The sequence below is a fragment of the Pseudorasbora parva genome, chromosome 23 (genome assembly GCF_024679245.1).
Source record: "Pseudorasbora parva isolate DD20220531a chromosome 23, ASM2467924v1, whole genome shotgun sequence".
Lineage (NCBI taxonomy): Eukaryota > Metazoa > Chordata > Actinopteri > Cypriniformes > Gobionidae > Pseudorasbora > Pseudorasbora parva.
In genome coordinates, this window is record NC_090194.1 from 1,634,067 (window position 1) to 1,657,258 (window position 23,192).

General features: G+C 38.6%; 1 protein-coding gene across 3 annotated transcripts in view; it reads left to right on the forward strand.

The window, feature by feature from the left end:
• The window catches only part of ryr1a (ryanodine receptor 1a (skeletal)), a 174,182-nt gene that overhangs the window by 34,738 nt on the left and 116,252 nt on the right, over positions 1-23,192 (forward strand). For all 3 annotated transcript variants that reach the window (XM_067432724.1, XM_067432722.1, XM_067432723.1), the window contains 15 exons: positions 91-332; positions 1,218-1,410; positions 2,649-2,865; positions 5,861-5,965; positions 10,177-10,280; positions 10,364-10,447; positions 10,892-11,051; positions 11,261-11,408; positions 13,209-13,414; positions 14,848-15,022; positions 15,101-15,309; positions 17,553-17,911; positions 17,983-18,109; positions 19,276-19,436; positions 21,759-21,921. In XM_067432724.1, coding sequence (XP_067288825.1) covers positions 91-332; positions 1,218-1,410; positions 2,649-2,865; positions 5,861-5,965; positions 10,177-10,280; positions 10,364-10,447; positions 10,892-11,051; positions 11,261-11,408; positions 13,209-13,414; positions 14,848-15,022; positions 15,101-15,309; positions 17,553-17,911; positions 17,983-18,109; positions 19,276-19,436; positions 21,759-21,921 — 2,653 coding nt within the window. The remainder of the gene's footprint in view (positions 1-90; positions 333-1,217; positions 1,411-2,648; positions 2,866-5,860; positions 5,966-10,176; positions 10,281-10,363; positions 10,448-10,891; positions 11,052-11,260; positions 11,409-13,208; positions 13,415-14,847; positions 15,023-15,100; positions 15,310-17,552; positions 17,912-17,982; positions 18,110-19,275; positions 19,437-21,758; positions 21,922-23,192) is intronic.

The following is a 23,192-nucleotide window of genomic DNA, read 5'->3' on the forward strand; positions in this document are numbered from 1 at the left end:
ACAAGACAAAATAACTGAGTAAGAAGAGCCTTTTTTGCAGTGTGGTATCTTTAGAGACGTCCGTTTGGACTCATGTTTGATGTTTTGCAGTATGAGACCCAACATTTTTCTGGGCACGTGTGAAGGCTCTACACAATATAAGAAGTGGTACTACGAGTTGATTGTTGACCATGTGGAGTCATTCCTGACGGCTCAGGCTTGTCACCTTCGCGTTGGCTGGGCTTTGACGGAGGGCTACAGCCCTTATCCCGGAGGAGGAGAGGGATGGGGGAGCAATGGAGTTGGAGACGATCTTTACTCGTATGGCTTTGATGGGCTGCAACTGTGGACAGGTGAGGATTAACTTCATCTGGGTTCCAGCACATTGATATTCCACCGAGCCAGTGTTAAAGCGGTGGTTCCGTTGTTAATTTCTAGGCTTGGTTGTGTTTATGGGGCACAGTATAACATGTCTTAATACTTTTTTTTTTTTTAAACGCCGTATTTTTCTTATATTTTCGTCTCCACTGTGCTTTGAACGGCTCGTTTGCTTCCTGCTTCTATGAAGCCCCTCCCTCCGAAAAACACAATGGTCTTAGATTGGTTAGATGGCCAAATGTAGTTTCCTGTATTTTTATTGGCTGAAGTGCCAAGCATAGGTTGTCCGGAAATGCCACGCCCACTTTGTTGTGTGTTTGCGGTGGCAGTGTTTATGTTAATAGGAAGGGTTTATGATGTCACCAACCCAGGAAGAAGCTTGTTGTAGTCCAAACCGGCCATTTTTGTAGGCAATAAACTGACATAACTTTAAAAGACAATATCTCCGTTTGCATTGAACTTTCAGGGCTGTAACTTTGCAGAGACTGTTTATGCTCAAACAGCGACATTACACACTAACTAAAGTTACAAAAGTCACATCGCATGCAAACACCCCTTTAATTTTGTTGTTGCATAATTTTTCCCAAAAACCTTTTTTTCCAGTAAATGTCTCTTGATTTAAGAATCTTTTAGATATTTGCACTGACATCAGCAACATCAGCAGCTATTCTCTTGTAAAATGAATTAAAAAGTAATGGAGATCTGTTGGAAATTGTATTTTTAAGCTTGGGAAGTGTCACTAATACAACTCATTTACATTTAGAGAACATACTGACATGTCAATTTATTCCTTACATTTTCTTTAATTGGTTTTAAATTTACTGCCGAAACCCTGATCTATAGCAGTATGTTATCTTCAGGTCGTGTGCCGCGTCAGGTGACGTCACCCAATCAGCAAATTCTCGCGGCTGAGGATGTGGTGAGCTGCTGTTTGGATCTGAGCGTGCCCAGCATCTCCTTCCGTGTTAATGGGCATCCCGTTCAAGGCATGTTCGAGAACTTCAATCTCGATGGTCTGTTTTTTCCTGCGGTCAGCTTCTCAGCTGGGATCAAGTAAGAGCCAAGTTTCCAACAAATTACTTATCGACAGAGGCGGACAGAGCTTCATTACTTGAGTAAAAGTACAGATACCCCTTGCTAAATTTTACTCAAGTACAAGTAAAAGTAATACAGTCAGGTGTCTACTTAAGTAAAAGTACTGAAGTACTTGTTTTTTAAAAGTACTTGGAGTATCAAGAGAACATTTTCTAAGTACGGCATAAGTATCGCCACAGTGCTTACATTTAGGTACAGAAACGTCCTACAGGGAGTTATGAAAAATTGTAATATCTTGGAGAATGTAAAAGGAATTGAAAGTAAAATCAAGTCATTTTCATCTTTTTACCATGTTACTTTATTTAACATTTCTCACTTGCCCACAAGGCAATAGCACAATGGCAACGCTCTGACAAACCTCTGCTAGAGTTTTAATGGATCACATTTGAACCTGACTGTGTTAAACACACCCCATACTCAAGAACATCACGGGTCGGCACGTTCCCAGATTGACCTGCTGCATCTTCATCCATTGTTTCGTCTCTTATCTAAATCTGACCATGGAGTTGACTTTGGTGGAAAGCTGAAGGTGATTGCTGATAGGCTGCACAATCCAATCACGTTTCAGAGGGAAACAACAAATCGAGGGATTCCAAGATGTTTCTTTTTTCATTTTTAAAAGTAGTAACGGGTACTTACGGTTATTGTCTATAAAAGTTTTGTTTTGTTAAAAAAAAGTAATTGTCTTTTTTTGGGAGAAAAATAACTCAAAATTAAGAGTTTTTGCTTAAAATAAGCAAAATAATCTGCTAGTGGGGAAAGTAATAAAATAATCTTGAATTAAGATTATTTTTCTCACCCCATTGGCAGATTATTTTGCTTATTTTAAGCAAAAACTCTTAATTTTGAGTTATTTTTCCCCAAAACAAGACAATTACTTTTGATTGTCTAGTAAATACTTCTTGTTTTAAGAATTTTTAGATGTTTGGACTTGAAACAAGACAAAATACTTAGTAAGAAAAGCATTTCTTTGCATTGTACAATATTTGCCTCTTAAATGTACTTGAGTAAAGTCATGAGTACTCCCCAAAAATGATACTCGAGTAAAGTACAGATCCCTCAAAATTGTACTTAAGTACGTACTCAAGTAAATGTAGTCTGTTACTGTCTGGCTCTGCATATTGGACAGATAGGACAAGTTATAAATAAATAATTATATTATATATAAAGTTATAATAATGCGTTCCCCTTCACAGAGTCCGATTTCTCCTTGGCGGACGGCATGGGGACTTTAAATTCCTCCCTCCTCCAGGTTATGCCCCCTGCTATGAGGCAGTTCTGCCCAGAGATCGGCTGCGGATTGAGCCTATTAAAGAGTACAAGCATGACTTCAATGGGGTCCGAAACCTTCTGGGGCCGACCCAATCTCTCTCGCACACTGCCTTCACTCCCTGCCCGGTGGACACTGTGCAGGTAGGATTTCATAGAATACATAGAAATTTCCTGATACGTTGCTCATCCCCATCTCATCCAAGGCGTTCGTGTCTTTCTTGGTTCAGTCGAAAAGAAATTAAGTTTTTGGAGGAAAATAAGGGGTGTGATGAGGTCTTGCAAGACTAAACTGTGATGAGATTTTTCGTTGGGGTGAAAAGCTGTCTTGCGTCATATTGTCATGACCTGGGGTCTTATTTATAACCATTGCGTACGCACAAAACAGTCCCTGAAAAAGGGTACGCTAGCCTGACGTGGTCATACTCAACTCTAGTCAGAATATGAGTCTGATGCTCCATTGGGCTGTGATTATGGGCCGTGTTTCAACCGAACCAGGAAAGACCTCGATTGGACAGACCTACAACCAATCAGAGCAGTGAAGCGACGCATTACGTAGTTGTCAAATGTCAACAGAACTCAACTGCACTGTGTTGCCAAGTCTGCTTTTTTTCCCACGGGTTGTTTTCATGTCCGCAGGCTGAAGCGACCTCAATTATGGGATATATAGACCCAGGAATGGCAATTTTAGCAGCAACCTTGCCAAAATAACACACATTTTACACCCCAAACTCCATTTTTTCATGGAGAACCTCCCCGAGAAGCTATTGTTTTGGGCTAGTAGTTGGCAGATTTTGTTGTAAAAACTTGGCAACCCTGTCTGCACACACGCTGGAATAAACGATCTTTGCCGGTGTTGAAAAAAAGGGATGTAAGGATACACAGAGTACTTACCAACATGATCATCATTTCAGAGAGAAATAGTGAAAGTGATGCATATACAGTATTGTTCAAAATAATAGCAGTACAATGTGACTAACCAGAATAATCAAGGATTTTAGTATATTTTTTATTGCTACGTGGCAAACAAGTTACCAGTAGGTTCAGTAGATTGTCAGAAAACAAACAAGACCCAGCATTCATGATATGCACGCTCTTAAGGCTGTGCAATTGGGCAATTAGTTGAAAGGGGTGTGTTCAAAAAAATAGCAGTGTCTACCTTTGACTGTACAAACTCAAAACTATTTTGTACAAACATTTTTTTTTTCTGGGATTTAGCAATCCTGTGAATCACTAAACTAATATTTAGTTGTATGACCACAGTTTTTTAAAACTGCTTGACATCTGTGTGGCATGGAGTCAACCAACTTGTGGCACCTCTCAGCTGTTATTCCACTCCATGATTCTTTAACAACATTCCACAATTCATTCACATTTCTTGGTTTTGCTTCAGAAACAGCATTTTTGATATCACCCCACAAGTTCTCAATTGGATTAAGGTCTGGAGATTGGGCTGGCCACTCCATAACATTAATTTTGTTGGTTTGGAACCAAGACTTTGCCCGTTTACTAGTGTGTTTTGGGTCATTGTCTTGTTGAAACAACCGTTTCAAGGGCATGTCCTCTTCAGCATAGGGCAACATGACCTCTTCAAGTATTTTAACATATGCAAACTGATCCATGATCCCTGGTATGCGATAAATAGGCCCAACACCATAGTAGGAGAAACATGCCCATATCATGATGCTTGCACCTCCATGCTTCACTGTCTTCACTGTGTACTGTGGCTTGAATTCAGAGTTTGGGGGTCGTCTCACAAACTGCCTGTGGCCCTTGGACCCAAAAAGAACAATTTTACTCTCATCAGTCCACAAAATGTTCCTCCATTTCTCTTTAGGCCAGTTGATGTGTTCTTTGGCAAATTGTAACCTCTTCTGCACATGCCTTTTTTTTAACAGAGGGACTTTGCGGGGGATTCTTGAAAATAGATTAGCTTCACACAGACGTCTTCTAACTGTCACAGTACTTACAGGTAACTCCAGACTGTCTTTGATCATCCTGGAGGTGATCATTGGCTGAGCCTTTGCCATTCTGGTTATTCTTCTATCCATTTTGATGGTTGTCTTCCGTTTTCTTCCATGTCTCTCTGGTTTTGCTCTCCATTTTAAGGCATTGGAGATCATTTTAGCTGAACAGCCTATCATTTTTTGCACCTCTATATAGGTTTTCCCCTCTCTAATAAACCTTTAAATCAAAGTACGCTGTTCTTCTGAACAATGTCTTGAACGACCCATTTTCCTCAGCTTTCAAATGCATGTTCAACAAGTGTTGGCTTTATCCTTAAATAGGGGCCACCTGATTCACACCTGTTTCTTCACAAAAGTGATGACCTCAGTGATTGAATGCCACACTGCTATTTTTTTGAACACACCCCTTTCAACTAATTCAACTAATTGCCCAATTGCACAGCCTTAAGAGCGTGCATATCATGAATGCTGGGTCTCGTTTGTTTTCTGAGAATCTACTGAACCTACTGGTAACTTGTTTGCCACGTAGCAATAAAAAAATATACGAAAAACCTTGATTATTCTGGTTAGTCACATTGTACTGCTATTATTTTGAACAATACTGTACGAACAAGCTCTCCGTTTAGGATTCGAACAAATTTAATCCAACCCATGCGCCTTTGATGACGAGGATGATTACGTTACTGTTGATCATCTGTCCATCATCGTCTAAAGCCCGCCCTGATGATTTCATTGGTCATTTTCTGTATTATAATTACTCCTCTATGGATCAAGTCTAGACCGAACCCGAGCTCAGATGTTGTGGGCGGGGCTGAGTTCGGCTGGTATCCAGACTAGGCGTACGGATTTTTTGACGCATAAGTTAAAAACGGGAAATGTCTGATGGTTAGTCTGGATCAGACTATTCCTCTGGGATCGGTCAGAGCCTCTGAAACTCTTTCTCTGAAACTGCATTGATTTGGACCTTCAACCGTTGGTTCCCATTGAAGTCCATTATGAGGAGAAAAATCCTGGAATGTTTTCCTCAAAAAAAGAAAGACATGAGCATCTCGGATGAAATGGGGGCGAGTAAATTATCAGGAGATGTGAACTAATCCTTTAAAGGTCTGTGTGAATAAAGTGAGCTGCTGTGTTGATTTTGATTTTTGATTTCATCTACATTATTTCCGCAGATTGTTCTTCCTCCTCACCTGGAGCGTATCAGAGAGAAACTGGCTGAGAACAGCCACGAGCTGTGGGCCGTCACTCGAATTGAGCAGGGCTGGACCTTTGGACCCGTGAGTCTATGAATATAAAATATAAATACTTTAAGGCTATAATGATTATTTTAAAGGAGTCATGAACTGCGCTGTTTTATAATGGTGCATTTATTATCTTACACCCTGATGAAGGCTTGTAATTATATTCAGATCTATTGCATTATATTCAGATCTATGGCATTATATTCAGATCTATGGCATTCTATTCAAATCTATGGCATTAAAATCAGCTCTATGGCATTATATTCAGATCTATGGGATTATATTCAGATCTATGGGATTATATTCAGATCTATGGGATTATATTTAGATCTATGGCATTATATTCAGATCTATGGCATTATATTCAGATCTATGGGATTATATTTAGATCTATGGCATTATATTCAGGTCTATGGGATTATATTCAGATCTACGGCATTATATTCAGATCTACAGCATTATATTCAGATCTACAGCATTATATTCAGCTCTAGGGCATTATATTCAGATCTACGGCATTATATTCAGCTCTAGGGCATTATATTCAGATCTATGGCATTATATTCAGATCTACAGCATTATATTCAGCTCTAGGGCATTATATTCAGATCTATGGCATTATATTCAGATCTACAGCATTATATTCAGCTCTAGGGCATTATATTCAGATCTACGGCATTATATTCAGCTCTAGGGCATTATATTCAGATCTACGGCATTATATTCAGCTCTAGGGCATTATATTCAGATCTATGGCATTATATTCAGATCTATGGCATTATATTCAGATCTACAGCATTATATTCAGCTCTAGGGCATTATATTCAGATCTACGGCATTATATTCAGCTCTAGGGCATTATATTTAGATCTATGGCATTATATTTAGTTCTACAGCATTATATTCAGCTCTAGGGCATTATATTCAGATCTACGGCATTATATTCAGCTCTAGGGCATTATATTTAGATCTATGGCATTATATTCAGATCTATGGCATTATATTCAGCTCTAGGGCATTATATTCAGATCTATGGCATTATATTTAGATCTATGGCATTATATTTAGTTCTACAGCATTATATTCAGTTCTACGGCATTAAAATCAGATCTACGGCATTATATTCAGTTCTACGGCATTAAAATCAGATCTATGGCATTATATTCAGATCTACGGCATTATATTCAGATCTACGGCATTATATTCAGATCTACGGCATTATATTCAGATCTACGGCATTATATTCAGATCTACAGGATTATATTCAGATCTACGGCATTATATTCAGATCTACGGCATTATATTCAGATCTACGGCATTATATTCAGCTCTACGGCATTATATTCAGTTCTATGGCATTATATTCAGATCTACGGCATTATATTCAGATCTACGGCATTATATTCAGATCTACGGCATTATATTCAGATCTATGGCATTATATTCAGATCTACGGCATTATATTCAGATCTATGGCATTATATTCAGATCTACGGCATTAAAATCAGATCTATGGCATTATATGGCATTATATTCTGATGGTGGAATGAAAGGTTGCAATGATCATTGTAGCCGATCACAGACATGTTGAGTCGTTGATCATTACGGTAGTTTTGGTCACTATTAAACTCACGCTTTTGATTGACAGCTCCAGCGATTGTAAAGGGAGCCTTTTTGACGGATTTCTATATATAATTTAATCCCAGTGTATATAACAGATTATTTTCGTCTACTAAGAGAAACAATGTAAAGTTGAGTGTTTAGTCACTGGTTTGATTTATTGACACACAGACAAAGAACATCTGACTGTACATGAATCATTACATATTCGTACCCATTTCTCTCTCCCTTCTGCAAGAAATAGTGGGGCAATTAAAGCCGTCGGGCTCCTCTATGGATGCCATCCCTCCTTTTCTGTTGAAAAAAGTTTTTGATGCTGTGGGGCCCTACATTTTAAACATTATAAATCGATGTTTAGAAACCTCCATGGTACCAGAAGCATTGAAGCATGCTACAGTTCGGCCACTTTTAAAGAAACCAAACTTAGACTTAAATGTTATGGCGAATTTTAGACCTATTTCGAATTTGCCTTTTGTCTCTAAGATTTTAGAGAAGATAGTGCTGAATCAATTGCAGAGTTTCCTGGATGAAAGTAAGGTTTTGGAGCTTTTCCAATCGGGTTTAAAAAAATATCATTCAACAGAGACTGCACTCCTTAAAGTTTTAAACGATGTGTTAATATCTGCTGACTTTGGGGTTTCTACCATACTTATATTGCTAGACTTGAGTGCCGCCTTTGATACGGTGGATCATTCTATTCTTCTTCATCGTCTGGAGCATTGGGTGGGTATCAAAGGAACTGCTTTGGTTTAAATCATACTTGTCAAATAGGAAGTTTAGTGTTGGTATAGGGGAATATTCATCGAAGGCTGCTCCTTTGTCTTGTGGTGTTCCGCAGGGATCCATTTTGGCTCCAACTCTTTTCACATTATATATGCTTCCATTGGGGTCCATTTTCAGAAAACATGGGTTGTCGTTCCACTGTTATGCGGACGACACAAGTTTATTTACCCCTAAAACCAAATTGATGAACTGGAAAAAATTAAGGCCTGCCTATCTGATGTGAAAGCTTGGTTATCTCTAAATTTCCTTTATTTTAATGAAAATAAAACTGAAATTATAGTATTCGGCTCATCGAATTCTATTAGTCAAATAACCTTAGGTAATTTAACACTTCCAGTTAAGTCTTGGGTGAAAAACCTAGGTGTCGTTTTTGATGACGGCCTAAAATTTGACAGGCAGATAAGCTCGGTGGTTAAATCATGCTGTTTCCAACTGCGTATTTTATCTAGAGTAAAACCAATTTTATCTTTTAAAAACTTTGAAAGAATAATTCATGCTTTTTTAACAACGAGGCTGGACTACTGTAACTCACTGTATGTCGGGATTAGCCAATCAGCTTTATCACGGTTACAGGTAGTTCAAAATGCGGCGGCAAGACTTCTAACAGGCACTAGAAAGCGGGAACATATTACTCCAGTCCTACGTCATTTGCACTGGCTGCCGGTACAATATTGTGTTGATTTTAAAATTCTTCTTCTGGTTTTTAAATCCTTACATGGTTTTGCCCCTCCTTACCTTTCGGATTTACTGACAGAACATCGTCCAGTTAAGTCTGTCTGGTCGTCGAATCAGAGGTACTTATGTATACCGAAAACAAAGTTGAAAAGTAGGGGGGACCGAGCGTTTTCATCAACTGCGCCTAGACTATGGAATGCGTTACCTTTAAATATTAGATTAGCCCCTTCCTTGGCTGTTTTTAAATCTCGTCTAAAAACCTATCTTTTTGATTTGGCATATGGCTGAGGATGAAATTTATTGTTTTATATTGTGTTTTACTTTGTATTTTGTATGGATGTAAAGCACACTGGTCAACTAGTGTTGTGTTTAGTAGTGCTATATAAATAAAAATGACATTGACATTGACATATCAGAAACCACTGGTCTCAGATCAGCCGTTAGAATGAACACGGTTACTCACATGTTAAGGCATTACTGTCGAGTCCGTATCGTAAAAGTCTGTTTGCGACTGAAATTGCGACTGATTTCCCAAAGAATCCGCAGTGAAATGTAGCGAACACAAATAAATAATGCTCAGCTGAGACATTCACATTGGTGAGAATAAATAAGCTCATTCCCAGCATTAGGATCCTTTGGAAGGGAATGTTATTTTTAGTCAGTTCGTCTCTCCTCGTCATCTCACTAACACTCCAGTGGGCGGAGCCAAAGCTGTGATGTTGAAGTGGGCGGGGCCAAAGCTGTGATGAAGTGGGCGGGGCCAACGCTGTGGTTGTGAAGTGGGCGGGGCCAACGCTGTGATGAAGTGGGCGGGGCCAAAGCTGTGGTGATGAAGTGGGCGGGGCCAAAGCTGTGATGAAGTGGGCGTCGATCTTCTGCAGGCGGTCTTTCACCATCTATTATAGGCTCATTCACAACCAATCGCTCTCTGGGTTCAATAAAAGCTGTTTTTGGACTAACAAGGAAGTTTACAGGATATTCTTATAGTATGATGACCTCTCTTATATGTCAAAAGCTCAAGGAAAATGTTATTTCCCTTGAAAATACTAAATGATACTGAGCCTTTAAAATTCTATGTGCACTGTTAACATCTTTAATATATAAAGTGTCATTTTGTTGATTTTTGTTTCACACTCAATACTGTTCCTCTGCTGTCCTCACTCTTTCAGTTTCGTGATGACAATAAGAAGCTTCATCCCTGTCTAGTGGACTTTCAGAGCCTTCCAGATCCTGAGAAGAACTACAACTTGGCAATGTCTGGAGAGACACTGAAGTGAGGGAAATACTGAGATTTTATTCTGTATGTTTGTTTCTGTCTGGTTAATTAACCCCTGGTTCTCTTTATCGTCTCTATAGGACTCTTCTGGCCTTAGGTTGTCATGTCGGCATGGGTGACGAGAAAGCAGAGGAGAACTTGAAGAAGATCAAACTTCCTAAAACGTCAGTATTACACTGCAAAAGATGCTCTGCTTACTTAGAACTTTTGTCTCGTTTCTAGCCTAGATATCTAAAAAGTCTTAAATCAAGATAATTTTTCTTGTTTTCTTGAAAATAAAATCTAAATAAAGTTAGTTTTTGCTTAAAACAAGCAAAATTATCTGCCAATGGGGTGATGATATTATTTGTTTGAGACAGAGACAAAGAAACAAGGTTTCATTTTCAGACACTTATTCCTCTCAACATGGTTAAGAAACAGTAACTTGTGTTACTCATTTGAAAAAGTAACTCTGGTATTTTGTTTTGTAAATGTAAAAGTAATGCATTACTCCCAACACTGGTAGTGTATGCTAACAACAAGAAGGACTGATGAAATTGATATTTAATGTAATGACAGAATTACGTCTAAATTATGTCTAAACAAACTAGTTTCTGTTTAATTCTTAGGTATATGCAAAGTAATGGATACAAACCTGCTCCTCTGGACCTCAACCATGTGAAGCTGACACCGAATCAGAACACACTTGTGGAAAGGCTGGCTGAAAACGGACACAATGTCTGGGCTCGAGACCGTGTCCGCCAAGGCTGGACGTACAGCATCATTCAGGTAGGGCTGCACTTTTGTGTCACTTTTTTAGTAGCATCAAAATAAAAACAATAAATGATAAATATAAGGACGTGCAAACATGCATCCCAGAGAATGGCTCTTTATAAAATATTAAAATATACAATATTAATAAAAAAAGAATATAGCTAAATATAGAAGATTCTATGAATGACCTGTTCCTCATGTTCTTCTAATTTCGCTCATTTTAGGACATTGTGAACAAGCGCAACCCCCGTCTTGTGCCTTACATTCTCCTGGATGAAAAGACGAAAAAGACCAATCGTGACAGTGTGTGTGCCGCTGTACGAACTCTGATTGGCTATGGCTACAATATTGAGCCACCTGACCAGGAAAGCAGTGAGTGTCTATCTATTCATGCACCAAATCAACCTCTTCATATCACTTTTGAAGAATTCTACTGCATTTGGAGCTTCCGTTCCGTCCAACCCTTATCCTTCCCTTGGGTCACTTTGACCCGAAATTTATTTTTGAAAAAATTATTTAAAAATTGAGTGTTCATTGGAGTGGTCCCTGGCCTTAGGGCTTTAATTGCACTTGAACCACGAATACACAATAGAAATTGACTGGATTTGAGGAGTTTCTGTGGTTGAAATTAAAAAAAGTAACAAATCCTTCCCTCATGGGCCAATTTGACCCCCTTAGGAATGAATGGAGGAATTTATACATTCATCTTTATTTGATAGGGACAATGCTCATTGATCAACAACAGGTTACTTGCTGTAAACAAGCCAGAGTTAGCTACTACAGCTAATTTCCATCTGTTGTCCCTAGCCAGATCTTAAAAAGCACCCTAAGATAAAAAAGTCAAAAATACATATAAGAATTAACACATTCAACCGAATGCTTCAGTAAACAGAAAAACCTAAAAATGCTCAAGTCAAACTAAAAACTCTAAAACTTAACCAAAATAAAATGAATGTCTGCATGTGTCTCTGAGTGCATTCTGAAGAGATACTGACTTTAGGACCCAGAGGAACAGCTCATCCGCTCCATATAGAGCTATAAGGCCATCAAGAGTCATTAAATATCATCTTATATTATTATTTGTCCACAAGAGATTGGCAAAAAACTCAATTTAAGAGATTCAGAGCTGAATTAAAAGGGTTATGCATGAGTTATTTTGGATTTAAATTCAAAGAATGTGCTTAAATGATTATTTATTGATAAAATCTAGTTATTTAAAGGTAAATAAATATAAAAATAAAAATAAAAACTGCATGAAAAAATATTATAAAAATGAAATGATATAAGCCAGTGGTTCCCAAACCTGTCCTGGAAGACCTCCAGCACTGCACATTTTGTATGTCTCCCTCATCAGACACACCCATTTCAGGTCTTGCCATCTCTTGGGAACCACTGATATAACAGGGTTCCCGCGGGGTCTTAAAAAGCCTTAAAAGCATTGAATTTATTAATTTGGAAATAATACCTTAAAAGGACTTTAAAAAGATGTCTGGGTCTTAAAAATTGTGCTGTATGTAACTTCTCCGTATTGTATTTTTCCTCAAAAGTTTAATTTGTCAACCACGATTATTTTGATTAAATAACGTAGTATAAATAAAGAGTGGCGGAACCAATAATTGAGAACGCAATGCAGCCCCGGGTCATATTCAGATACTGCACGTAATGGCTGATAACACGTGATGGTTTCAGTAAATGAAGATCATGAGCTACAGCACCACAACCATAGACTACAACACAACACAACACAACACAACACAACACAACACAACACAACACAACACAACACAACACAACACAACACAACACAACACAACACAACACAACACAACACAACACAACACAACACAACACAACACAACACAACACAACACAACACAACACAACACAACACAGACCTCAGGCTACAAGCAAAGGAGAAGCGTGAACATTTTAGTTTTTCTTTGCCGATAGGGACGTGAAATGGGTCTAAATTTTTTATATAAAGGGTCTTGAAAAGGTCTTAAAAAGACTTGAATTTAACTTGAAGAAACCTGTAGGAACGCTGTATAAGCATTCTGGCCAAAAAAAGGTATAATTTTAGGGCTTTGGGTCATTTTGACCCGCTAGGGACTGATTTGATTTGTTACAGACTGTGAGTGAGTTTTGTATTTGTAAAGTTTTCCTCTATTCCAGGTGGTCATGGGGTTGGCGGTGGTCGGAGTGATAAGATCCGCATCTTCAGGGCAGAGAAATCCTACGCCATGACTCAAGGGAAATGGTACTTTGAGTTTGAGGCGGTAACAGTGGGAGAGATGAGAGTCGGGTGGGCAAGACCAAACGTCCATGCAGACCGAGAGCTGGGGTCAGATGATCTAGCCTATGTCTTCAATGGCTTCAAGGTACTGAAACATTATTAGCATTATTAAAGGGTCCATAACACACAGTTTTCGTCAGTCTTATGTTAATCTTGAGTATCTAAAGTAGGGATGCACTGATACCAATTTTACAGAACCGGTCCGAACCGGTTTTCAGAACCAATCCGATATCAGTGCATTTGTGTTTAAAAATTCTATGTAGAATTTCTATTCCTCAGTGTGTTGAACTGATAATCACTCTTTTGTGAGTTAAACACAAACTACTAAATACAGACACCTTCATTATAAAGAAAAACAATGCGCAAATACACTGCACCGTCGCTCTCGTTCATATCTGAGGTAAATCATTAACAACATCACCACTTATGTGTTTTATTGAACTATACATTACAATCGACTAAAACTAATACCCAGGTTACTTTTCTGAACAAGAGCATGTTTCTCACACTCTTCACGTGAATAGCGGCACAGTTCGAGTGCAACTGAAGTCAGAGCACCTCCTCCAGGATTCGTTCTCGGGTTCGGTACCCTGGTGGGCTCCCTGGTCCGCATGACAGTTTTCACATTACCAGTTTTTCATATGAACTGTGCCCTGTTCTGAACTAATGTGTCAGTGTTAAAACTCTGTTTATTTATATTCTTAAAATGAGAGAGATCACTGCTTATTCTGAAATTGTAAGCTTAGGCTGAAAGAGAGTGTATATAAGATTGTGGCCAAAACTGGTACTGCAATCATTTTAAAATGACTGTAGAGCGGTGTATCCCCCTCCCTCTCCCCCTGACTCGAGGTTGCCAGATTGGCTGCAGGATCAGCAGGAACGTTTGTAGATCTGCAGCTGTGGTAACTAGAGCAGATCTGGCAACCCGATGCCCAAACACTACTGACTTCGTGATTGGTCGATAGGTGGAGGGTGGAGCTTCAGGCCAAAACACAACATATCAACATCAGTTGAGGGCTGCAACAAAAACGTTTAAATGACAATATCATTGCCGGACTACTGTTGTCAGTAATAAAGTATTTGAAATTAACATGATTTCTTAATGTCTAGTGACGTAATGTCTAGTGACGGCCATTTTATGATTAATTGAAATACATTTCTTACATACAGTTCCTTTAAGAGACATGAACAAGTTCTTTGAAAAACTTCTATGACCTTTAATACATGTCTAGTCTTCATGCTATGAAGACTATATGGTTTCACTAATAATAAGCATGAAGCATAGCATGAAGACTTTATTTGCATAAAGAATGCATATTTGTCCATACCCATGTTGATTAGAGTATTAAACACTTGAAACATATTAATTTAAGATACATTTACAACTAATAAGAATGTGCAGTTAAGTTGTGATTAATCGCGAGTCAACTCACGGCAATCATGCGATTAATCTCGATTAAATATTTTAATTGATTGACAGCCCTAAAATATATATAGTTTCTTGATTTTTACCCGTAGGCTCAGCGTTGGCACATCGGGAATGAGCCGTTTGGCCGGCAGTGGCAGTCTGGAGACGTGGTTGGCTGCATGATCGACCTGACAGAGCAGAACATTATGTTTACTCTGAACGGAGAGATGCTCATCAGTGACTCTGGCTCTGAGATGGCCTTCAAAGACATTGAGATCGGAGAAGGTGACAGTCACACAGAGGAATGATATTTACATGTTAGTCATATGTGAGATTTAATAACATGTCTGTTCTCCTGGCCAGGCTTCATCCCTGTGTGCAGTCTGGGGATGTCCCAGGTGGGCCGGCTCAACCTTGGGCAGAACGTGAGCAGCCTGCGTTATTTCACAATCTGTGGCCTGCAGGAAGGCTTCGAGCCATTCGCCATCAACATGAAGAGGGATATCACCATGTGGTTCAGCAAAAGCTTGCCCCAGTTTGTGCCTGTACCAACGGACCACCCTCATATTGAAGTAAAACACTTTAAACATGCTAATCTACACAGCTCAGAGTCTTTATTTTTCTCAGGCCAGTGATGTTATTAAACTAAAATGTATTAGTTGAAAATAAAATACAAATATTAGGTGAAAATGTTACAAAAAAATTCAATGAAAATTAGCCTTAGCAACTAAGTAAATAAGTCCTAGTACTAAAATCACTAAAAATAAAAATAAAAGTTACACTTTAGGTTTGATTTGGAGATCATCTGACTGTACATGAATCATTACATATCAGAAACCACTGGTCTCAGATCAGGCATTAGAATGAACACGGTTACTCACATGTTGTGGCATTACTGTCGAGTCCGTATCATAAAAGTCTGTTTGCGACCGAAATTGCGACTGATTTCCCAAAGAATCCACAGTGAAATGTAGCGAACACAAATAAATAATGCTCAGCTGAGACATTCACATTGTTGAGAATACCTTATTTTCCGCACTATAAGGCGCACTTAAAAGCTTTTAATTTTCTCAAAAAATGCCTTATAATCTGGAGCGCCTTATATATGGATCAAGGCGCTCTGTCAAAATGTTTCAGTATGAAAAACCAATAAAAACGATTTAATAATAATACAATGTTTCAGTACGACTGGTAAACTACAAAGCCGCACCGCGTCTCTACAGTCACTATTTGAATGAATGCACTAGTACGGGGCATGAACATCGATGAATTTCGAGGCGGTCCTTCTTGGTGCTTTCGTTTTACGAAAAGACGTAATTTCTCCATACGCAAACGAACTACCGTCTCACAGCAACTGCCAAAAGATTACCAAGGCTGGGAGATATTGTTAATATGCACATCAACGTTTGAACAACGTTACCATGGGAGTGAATGGAGTTGTCAGAACGCTTAATAAAGTTTAACTTAAGCCCTATTCGCATGGGATTTGTATTATCTGGGACCTCTGTGATTTAGAAATTTCTCCCCCACATCTGAGTTTTGCGTGGCAGTGGCACATTCGCACGTGATAAGCAAACCCTGTGATTTTACTCGAATTTTCTGAGTTCTCCCGGATATGATGTCAGGACTTATAAATGTTTTTTTCGTTATAACTGTATGAAATCATAAACAGTCATATGTATCGATATCGTTTTGATAAAGCTAAATGTAAAAGCGCCCATTTAAGCGAGCTTGTCATTGTACTGTTCTATTGTTATGTTTTTCATTAAGAATAGTATTGATGTTAATATTAAACACACCATTCAAGCAATTTGCTCCCAAATTGGTACTCATTCAAAAGTGAAAGTATAATCCGTGCGGGAATTCGTAACGGTGGGTATTATGAAAGCAGCCTCCATTCTTCGTGAAAGATAAAGATAGAAATGCGCACAGGAAAAAAAACCCTTGCAAAAATGATATACGATCCGCCTAATCCTGGCCAAATCACAGAGATGCCAATTCGCACGGGACTAATATTATCACAGGACCTCGGTGTTCGGCTAAATATGGTGGGGAATTAGCGGGGGAATTTTTACTTTACAAATTACAGACATGGCCGATTCGCACGGGATTAAGATCACAGACATTCTCTGCAAAAATTACAAATCACCAGAGGTCCCCAGATAATACTAGTCCCGTGCGAATAGTCAGTTTGTCTGACTGTTTTGTTGACATTCCCTTTAGCACAGCTCCATCTAGTGGATGCATAACGCAAGCCCAGTCAAACTTTTGTCTGCAGTAGTTTCTGTTCTATGCGCCTTATAATCTGGTGCGCCCTATATATGAAAACAGTTTTAAAATAGGCCATTCATTGAAGGTGCGCCTTATAGTGCGGAAAATACGGTAAATAAGCACATTCCCAGCATTAGGATCCTTTGGAAGGGAATGTTATTTTTAGTCAGTTCGTCTCTCCTCGTCATCTCACTAACACTCCGGTGGGTGGAGCCAAAGCAGTGAGGAAGTGGGCGGGGCCAACGCTGTGATTATGAAGTGGGCGGGGTCAAATCTGTGATGATGAAGTGGGCGTTGATCTTCTTCTGCAGAGGCGGTCTTTCACCATCTATTATAGGCTCATTCACAACCAGCTGTTTTTGGACTATCAAGGAAGTTTTCTATATAGTATGATGACCTCTTATGTGTCAACAGCTCAAGGAAAATTAGATTTCTCATGAGCTCTTTAAAAACCTAATAAAAATGGCAAAAGTAGATTACCAACGCACTAACATTTATATGAAAACTGAAAATATAAATCTTTCTCCGTTGATTTCTTCAATAGGTGTCCCGTGTGGATGGAACGGTGGATAGCGCCCCCTGCCTGAAACTGACTCACAGGACATTTGGGTCTCAGAATGCCAACACGGACCTTCTGTTCTTTAGACTCAGCATGCCCATTGAATTCCACGAAACCTTTAAGGTGCCAGTGGGCGCTTCACCCCTGACCCGAACCCTCACCATCCCTGAGGATGAGGCTCTTGAGGTGGACCCCGAATCTGAGTTTGAGCTCCTGAAGAAGTCGGCCACTCGTAAGGAGCAAGATGAGAAGGAAAAAGAGACTTCCGTCCCTAAAGAGCTTCCTGGCAGCAAAGAGAATGAAAATGAGAAGGACACCGCCACAGAGAAGAGCAAAAAGAGAGGGTGAGCGAAGACGGATGCTAGAGTTTATCTTGTTTCTGATTCAGAAGTGACAGAATATCTGTGATTTCCAGGTTTTTTTCCAAGGCAAAGAAGGCAGCTTTCACCCCACCACCGGTGGTCCCAACAATGCCTCGTCTGATGGAGGACGTCGTCCCAGATGATCGAGACGATGCTGATATCATCTCAAACACAACCACTGTATGAATGAATTCTTACAATATTTCCCCTACTAAAATATCTGTTACCAGGGTTCTAAATTAACTTTTTTGATCACCAGCCAACGTGGCTGGTAACTTTCTAAAGTAACTTTTGTAATGACAAAAAAAATGAACTCCGTCGCTTTACTGAATAAGAGACTAACATTAGCCAATTATCTTTATAAAGATTTATTTCTTGCAAAAAAGAGCCACAGTTAACACAGTCATCAGTGTCTGCATCGAGTGTGAACTGAAGACATAACAGAAGTCACAATCTCTTATACCTCCGTTGTCAAAACATTCCCTCTCAGTAGTTTTCCACACATGGTAAAAGTGTTCAACATAGCACAGAAGTGTCCTGCATGGCAGAGACACATATTAGCTCCTGTCTGAATACAAACACATTCTAAAAAAATCAATATTCTTCATCAGTGATAACAATTTTTCCCTCACACTTTCTAAACTTTCTAAAGCCAATCAGAATTTCCACTAGCCAAATTTTATTTCCAGTGAAAATAAAATGAATTATGAGTGCCACTGAATGCATTTGATCATTTTATTAACATTTTTGGCAGGAAAAACACATAAAGCACACAGAGGCGGGCAGTTGTGGAGTATTTTTACTTTCTACTCAAGTACAATTTTTAAGTAACTTTCACTTCACTACATTTCAAAGCATAATATATGATGTCATACTTTTTACTGCAATACATTTCATAAATAAAAGTTGTTTTCTTACCTTTAATACTTAATTACATTAAAAATGAAGTACTTGTACTCAGGTAAAACTTTGAATTACTTTTACTTGATTAAAAGTATACAGTACTACATTTTAGTGTAATTAAGTATGAATGATATTCAATATGAAATTTCAGTAAAATGTACAATGTTATGTCTGAGCATATCTATCTATCTATCTATCTATCTATCTATCTATCTATCTATCTATCTATCTATCTATCTATCTATCTATCTATCTATCTATCTATCTATCTATCTATCTATCTATCTATCTATCTATCTATCTATCTATCTATCTATCTATCTATCTATCTATCTATCTATCTATCTATCTATCTATCTATCTATCTATCTATCTATCTATCTATCTATCGTTGATGCATGACGACAGTGTTGTAACGAAGCTCCTTCTTTTCCTCCCACCAGTATTATTACTCAGTCCGAGTATTTTCCGGACAGGAGCCCAGTGGAGTATGGGTAGGCTGGGTGACTCCTGACTACCATCTTTACGACCCACACTTTGATCTCTGTAAAGTCAGAAATGTAACGGTTACAGTTGGGGACGACAAAGGCAACATTCATGACAGGTAACACTTCATACTGCTACATATTTCAGAGCATTTTCCACCTGAATATCACTATTAAAGTCAAGAAGTACACTTCTTGTTCACCCAAAAATGAAAATTCTGTCATTAATTCCTCACCCTAATGTCGTTGTACACCCGTAACACCTCCGTTCATCTTCACACACAGATGAAGATATTAGTGTTGAAATCTGATGGCTCAGAAAAGTCTTCATTGACACCAATGTCATTTCCTCTCTCAAGACCCATAAAGGCACTAAAGACGTCGTTACAAAGCCCATCTCACTACAGCGCCTCTACAATCATTTATGAAGAGGCCAGAATAGTTTTTGTGCGCAAAAAACAAACAAAATAATGACTTGTATAGTGATGGCCGATTTCAAAACACCGCTTCCTGAAGCTTCGGAGTGATATAAATCGAATCAGCGGCTCGGATCACCAAAGTCACATGATTTCAGCAGTTTGACATGAATCATGAATCGATAGGCAAGGCCAGGCAAGTTTATTTGTATAGCACATTTCATACCCAATGGCAATTCAAAGTGCTTTACATAGAAATTAATAAAAATAGTGGTAACAAATGCATGAGAAAAAAGAATACCATGTGGACGAATAAAAAATTAAAAACAAGCATAGTTGAAACAGTTGTAAAGATAATAATAATAAAAAATAATAATACTAATAATAGCCAAAGATAAGAACAAAGGTAAACTAAAACAATTATAAAAAGAATAAAGAGATAAGATAGGGTGCAATCAGTCGGACATACAGTGCTCAGAGCTCATTCAGTAAATGCTCAGCTGAACAGATGTGTTTTGAGTCTGGATTTGAATGTGGCTACTGTTGGAGCACATCTGATCTGTTCAGGAAGCTGGTTCAGCAGCGGCTGGCATAATAGCTAAAGGCAGACTCTCCTTGCAGTGAACTCTTGGTATTTCTAACTGACTTGATCCTGCTGATCTGAGTGATCTGTTGGGTTTGTATTTAATCAGCGTATCTGCGATGTATTGAGGTCCTAGCTCACTGAGTGATTTATAAACAAGTAATAGTACTTTAAAATCTCCAGTACACCGATTCAGTGTACAGTGTACGATACACTGATTCATAATGATTCAAAGCCTCAGGAAGCGGTGTTTTGAAAGCGACCATCACTATATAAGTCGTTATTTCGTTTTTTGCGCACTAACTCTATTCTGGCCTCTTCATCAATGATTGTAGAGCCGCTGTAGTGAGATGGGCTTTGTAACGACGTCTTTAGTGCCTTTATGGGTCTTGAGAGAGGAAATGACATTGGTGTCAATGAAGGCCTTTCTGAGCCATCGGATTTCAACACTAATATCTTCATCTGTGTGTGAAGATGAGCGGAGGTCTGACGGCTGGCCAACCACATTTGGGTGAGGAATTAATGACAAGATTTAAATTTTTGGGTGAACTAACCCTTTAACTTTAGCCTTTTTGTATCCTGATATTCCTCCTAAGTCATACTGGAGGTTTTTTTATTGAAAACATATTCAATGTTTCACTTTTAACGAGAAAAAAAAAAAAAAAAAGATTTCTAGGATCATTTGTCAACTCTGTTACTGACAATTCTGTTACATACTGTCAACATTGTTAGATTTTTGAAGGTAACTCTGCTGAATGCTAAGAGCACATGGCACTAATGAAATCACCGGTAAAAGACTTTTCAACAGGTAATCAGTGATAAATTCCTGATAAGTTTTCCTTTTGATATTGTGGTAAAAATGTTAACGTTTTACAAAATAGCTCTTGGTGTAAGAACTTTTTAGATTAAAATATTTTTTCAGAGCGAGGACACACACACACACCGTTCAGTGCTTCAGATCTTATCAGTGAGGGGAAGTGACATCATTTCCTGTATCTTACATAGTCGTGGGAGATAATACTACCAATTTGAAGGCAAAGTATAGCACGGTAACAGAGTTGACGGACACATATTTATAAGATAAAAGTTATTTTGAAACATTTTAATGTTGTAGAATTAGGAAAATTACTATTTAGGGCTTTTCTAAATAAATAAAAAAGATTAAATATTACCAAACTAAAATAAAAATAAAATATTTTGATTAAATGATGGAATAAAACAAGAAATCATGATTTCCATCTATACAATAATTTTTTTTTTTTACAGAAAATATATTGTTATGGCCTTTAACATCTCGTGTTCCATGCCAATGAGTAACAAATTATTCAAATGATTTAAAATATAACCATTTGAAAAAAGCAACAAAAAAAAAAGATACGCCAAATGTACAATTATAGAATCGCCCAAGTTTCAGCACAACGTCTCTTTTCTGCTTTCCTCAGTGTAAAACGCAGCAACTGCTACATGGTGTGGGCAGGAGAGTTCAGCAGCTCGCAGCAAACACGCATCAGTCAGGAGGACTTTGTGATTGGCTGCTTGGTGGACCTGGACACGGGACTGATGACCTTTACAGCCAATGGGAAAGAGATTAACGCTTTCTACCAGGTGAGAAAAAATCACCAGGTGAGCCCAAAGTGACCATTAGGTTTCACTTATTTCCTGTACCTGAAACATACACAGGGAACTAGATAAATTAAGATTTGACATCCTAATTTCCTAAATATCACTATAATTTAAGTCAATTTAATGTGACATTCAACCAAAAATGTAAATTCTGTCATAATTTCTAATTCCTTATGTCGTTCCAAACCAGTAAGACCTTTGTTCATCTTCAGAACACAAATTAAGATATTTTTGGTAAAATCAAACATTGCAAATTTCAAGTTCCAGAAATGAAGGAAAGACATTGTTAAAATAGTCCATGTGACACCAGTGGTTCAACCTTAATGTTATGAAGAGTTGAGAATACTTTAGTGTGCAAAAACAAACAAATTCATTCAGCCATTTCTTCTCTTCAGTGTCAGCCTCTTACGCTGTTGACGTAGTGTAAATGGTGCAGACCTTCCGGGTTCTACGTCAGAACCATAGCCTGTAAAAAATATGGACGACGCACCTTTACTCTCTTCTATAGTAAGTAAGTGAAGCTGGACGTGACTTCATCGACTGCAATTCTCCGACTGGCCACTAGGGACCGGCTCCGGATACTGCACCTGATATTCTGTGCTCAGGGAGTAGGGAGCAGTGAATACTGCACAGGTACCGTGTCGAATGGAAGGAACATTGGTCAGAACGCTGGCTCATTATTGAAAGCTCTGCCATGTGATAAGTGTAAGCCAATGGTGAGCCGGCGTTCTGACGTAGAACCCGGAAGCTCTGCACTGTGTTTACAATGTCAACAGCGTAAGAGACTGACACGGACGAGAAGAGATTGATGAATAAAGTTGTTATTTGTGTGGTTTTTTTGTGCACTAAAGTATTCTCATCTCTTCATGACATTAAGGCTGAACCACTGGAGTCACATGACTTTTTTTAGCGATGTCTTTACTTCCTCTTGAGCTTGAAAGTTGCAATGACGTTGCTGCCTATGGAGGGGTCTCAGGATTTCATCAAAAATATCTTAATTTGTGTTCTGAAGATGAATGAAGCCCTTGAGGGTTTGTAACGACATGAGAGAGAGGAATTTTATTTTTAGGTGTATTAAATCCATAGGCGTAATATACGGGTGGGACAGGTGGGACATGTCCCCACCACTTTTTTTATAATCTTGCTTCACGGATGAACCTAACTAATACAAACAAAACATCTCTGGTTAACTAGAAGAGTATCATTTTGTTCGTTTGTTAAATAAGAGGCGATCTGGCGCTCGTTGCCGCTGT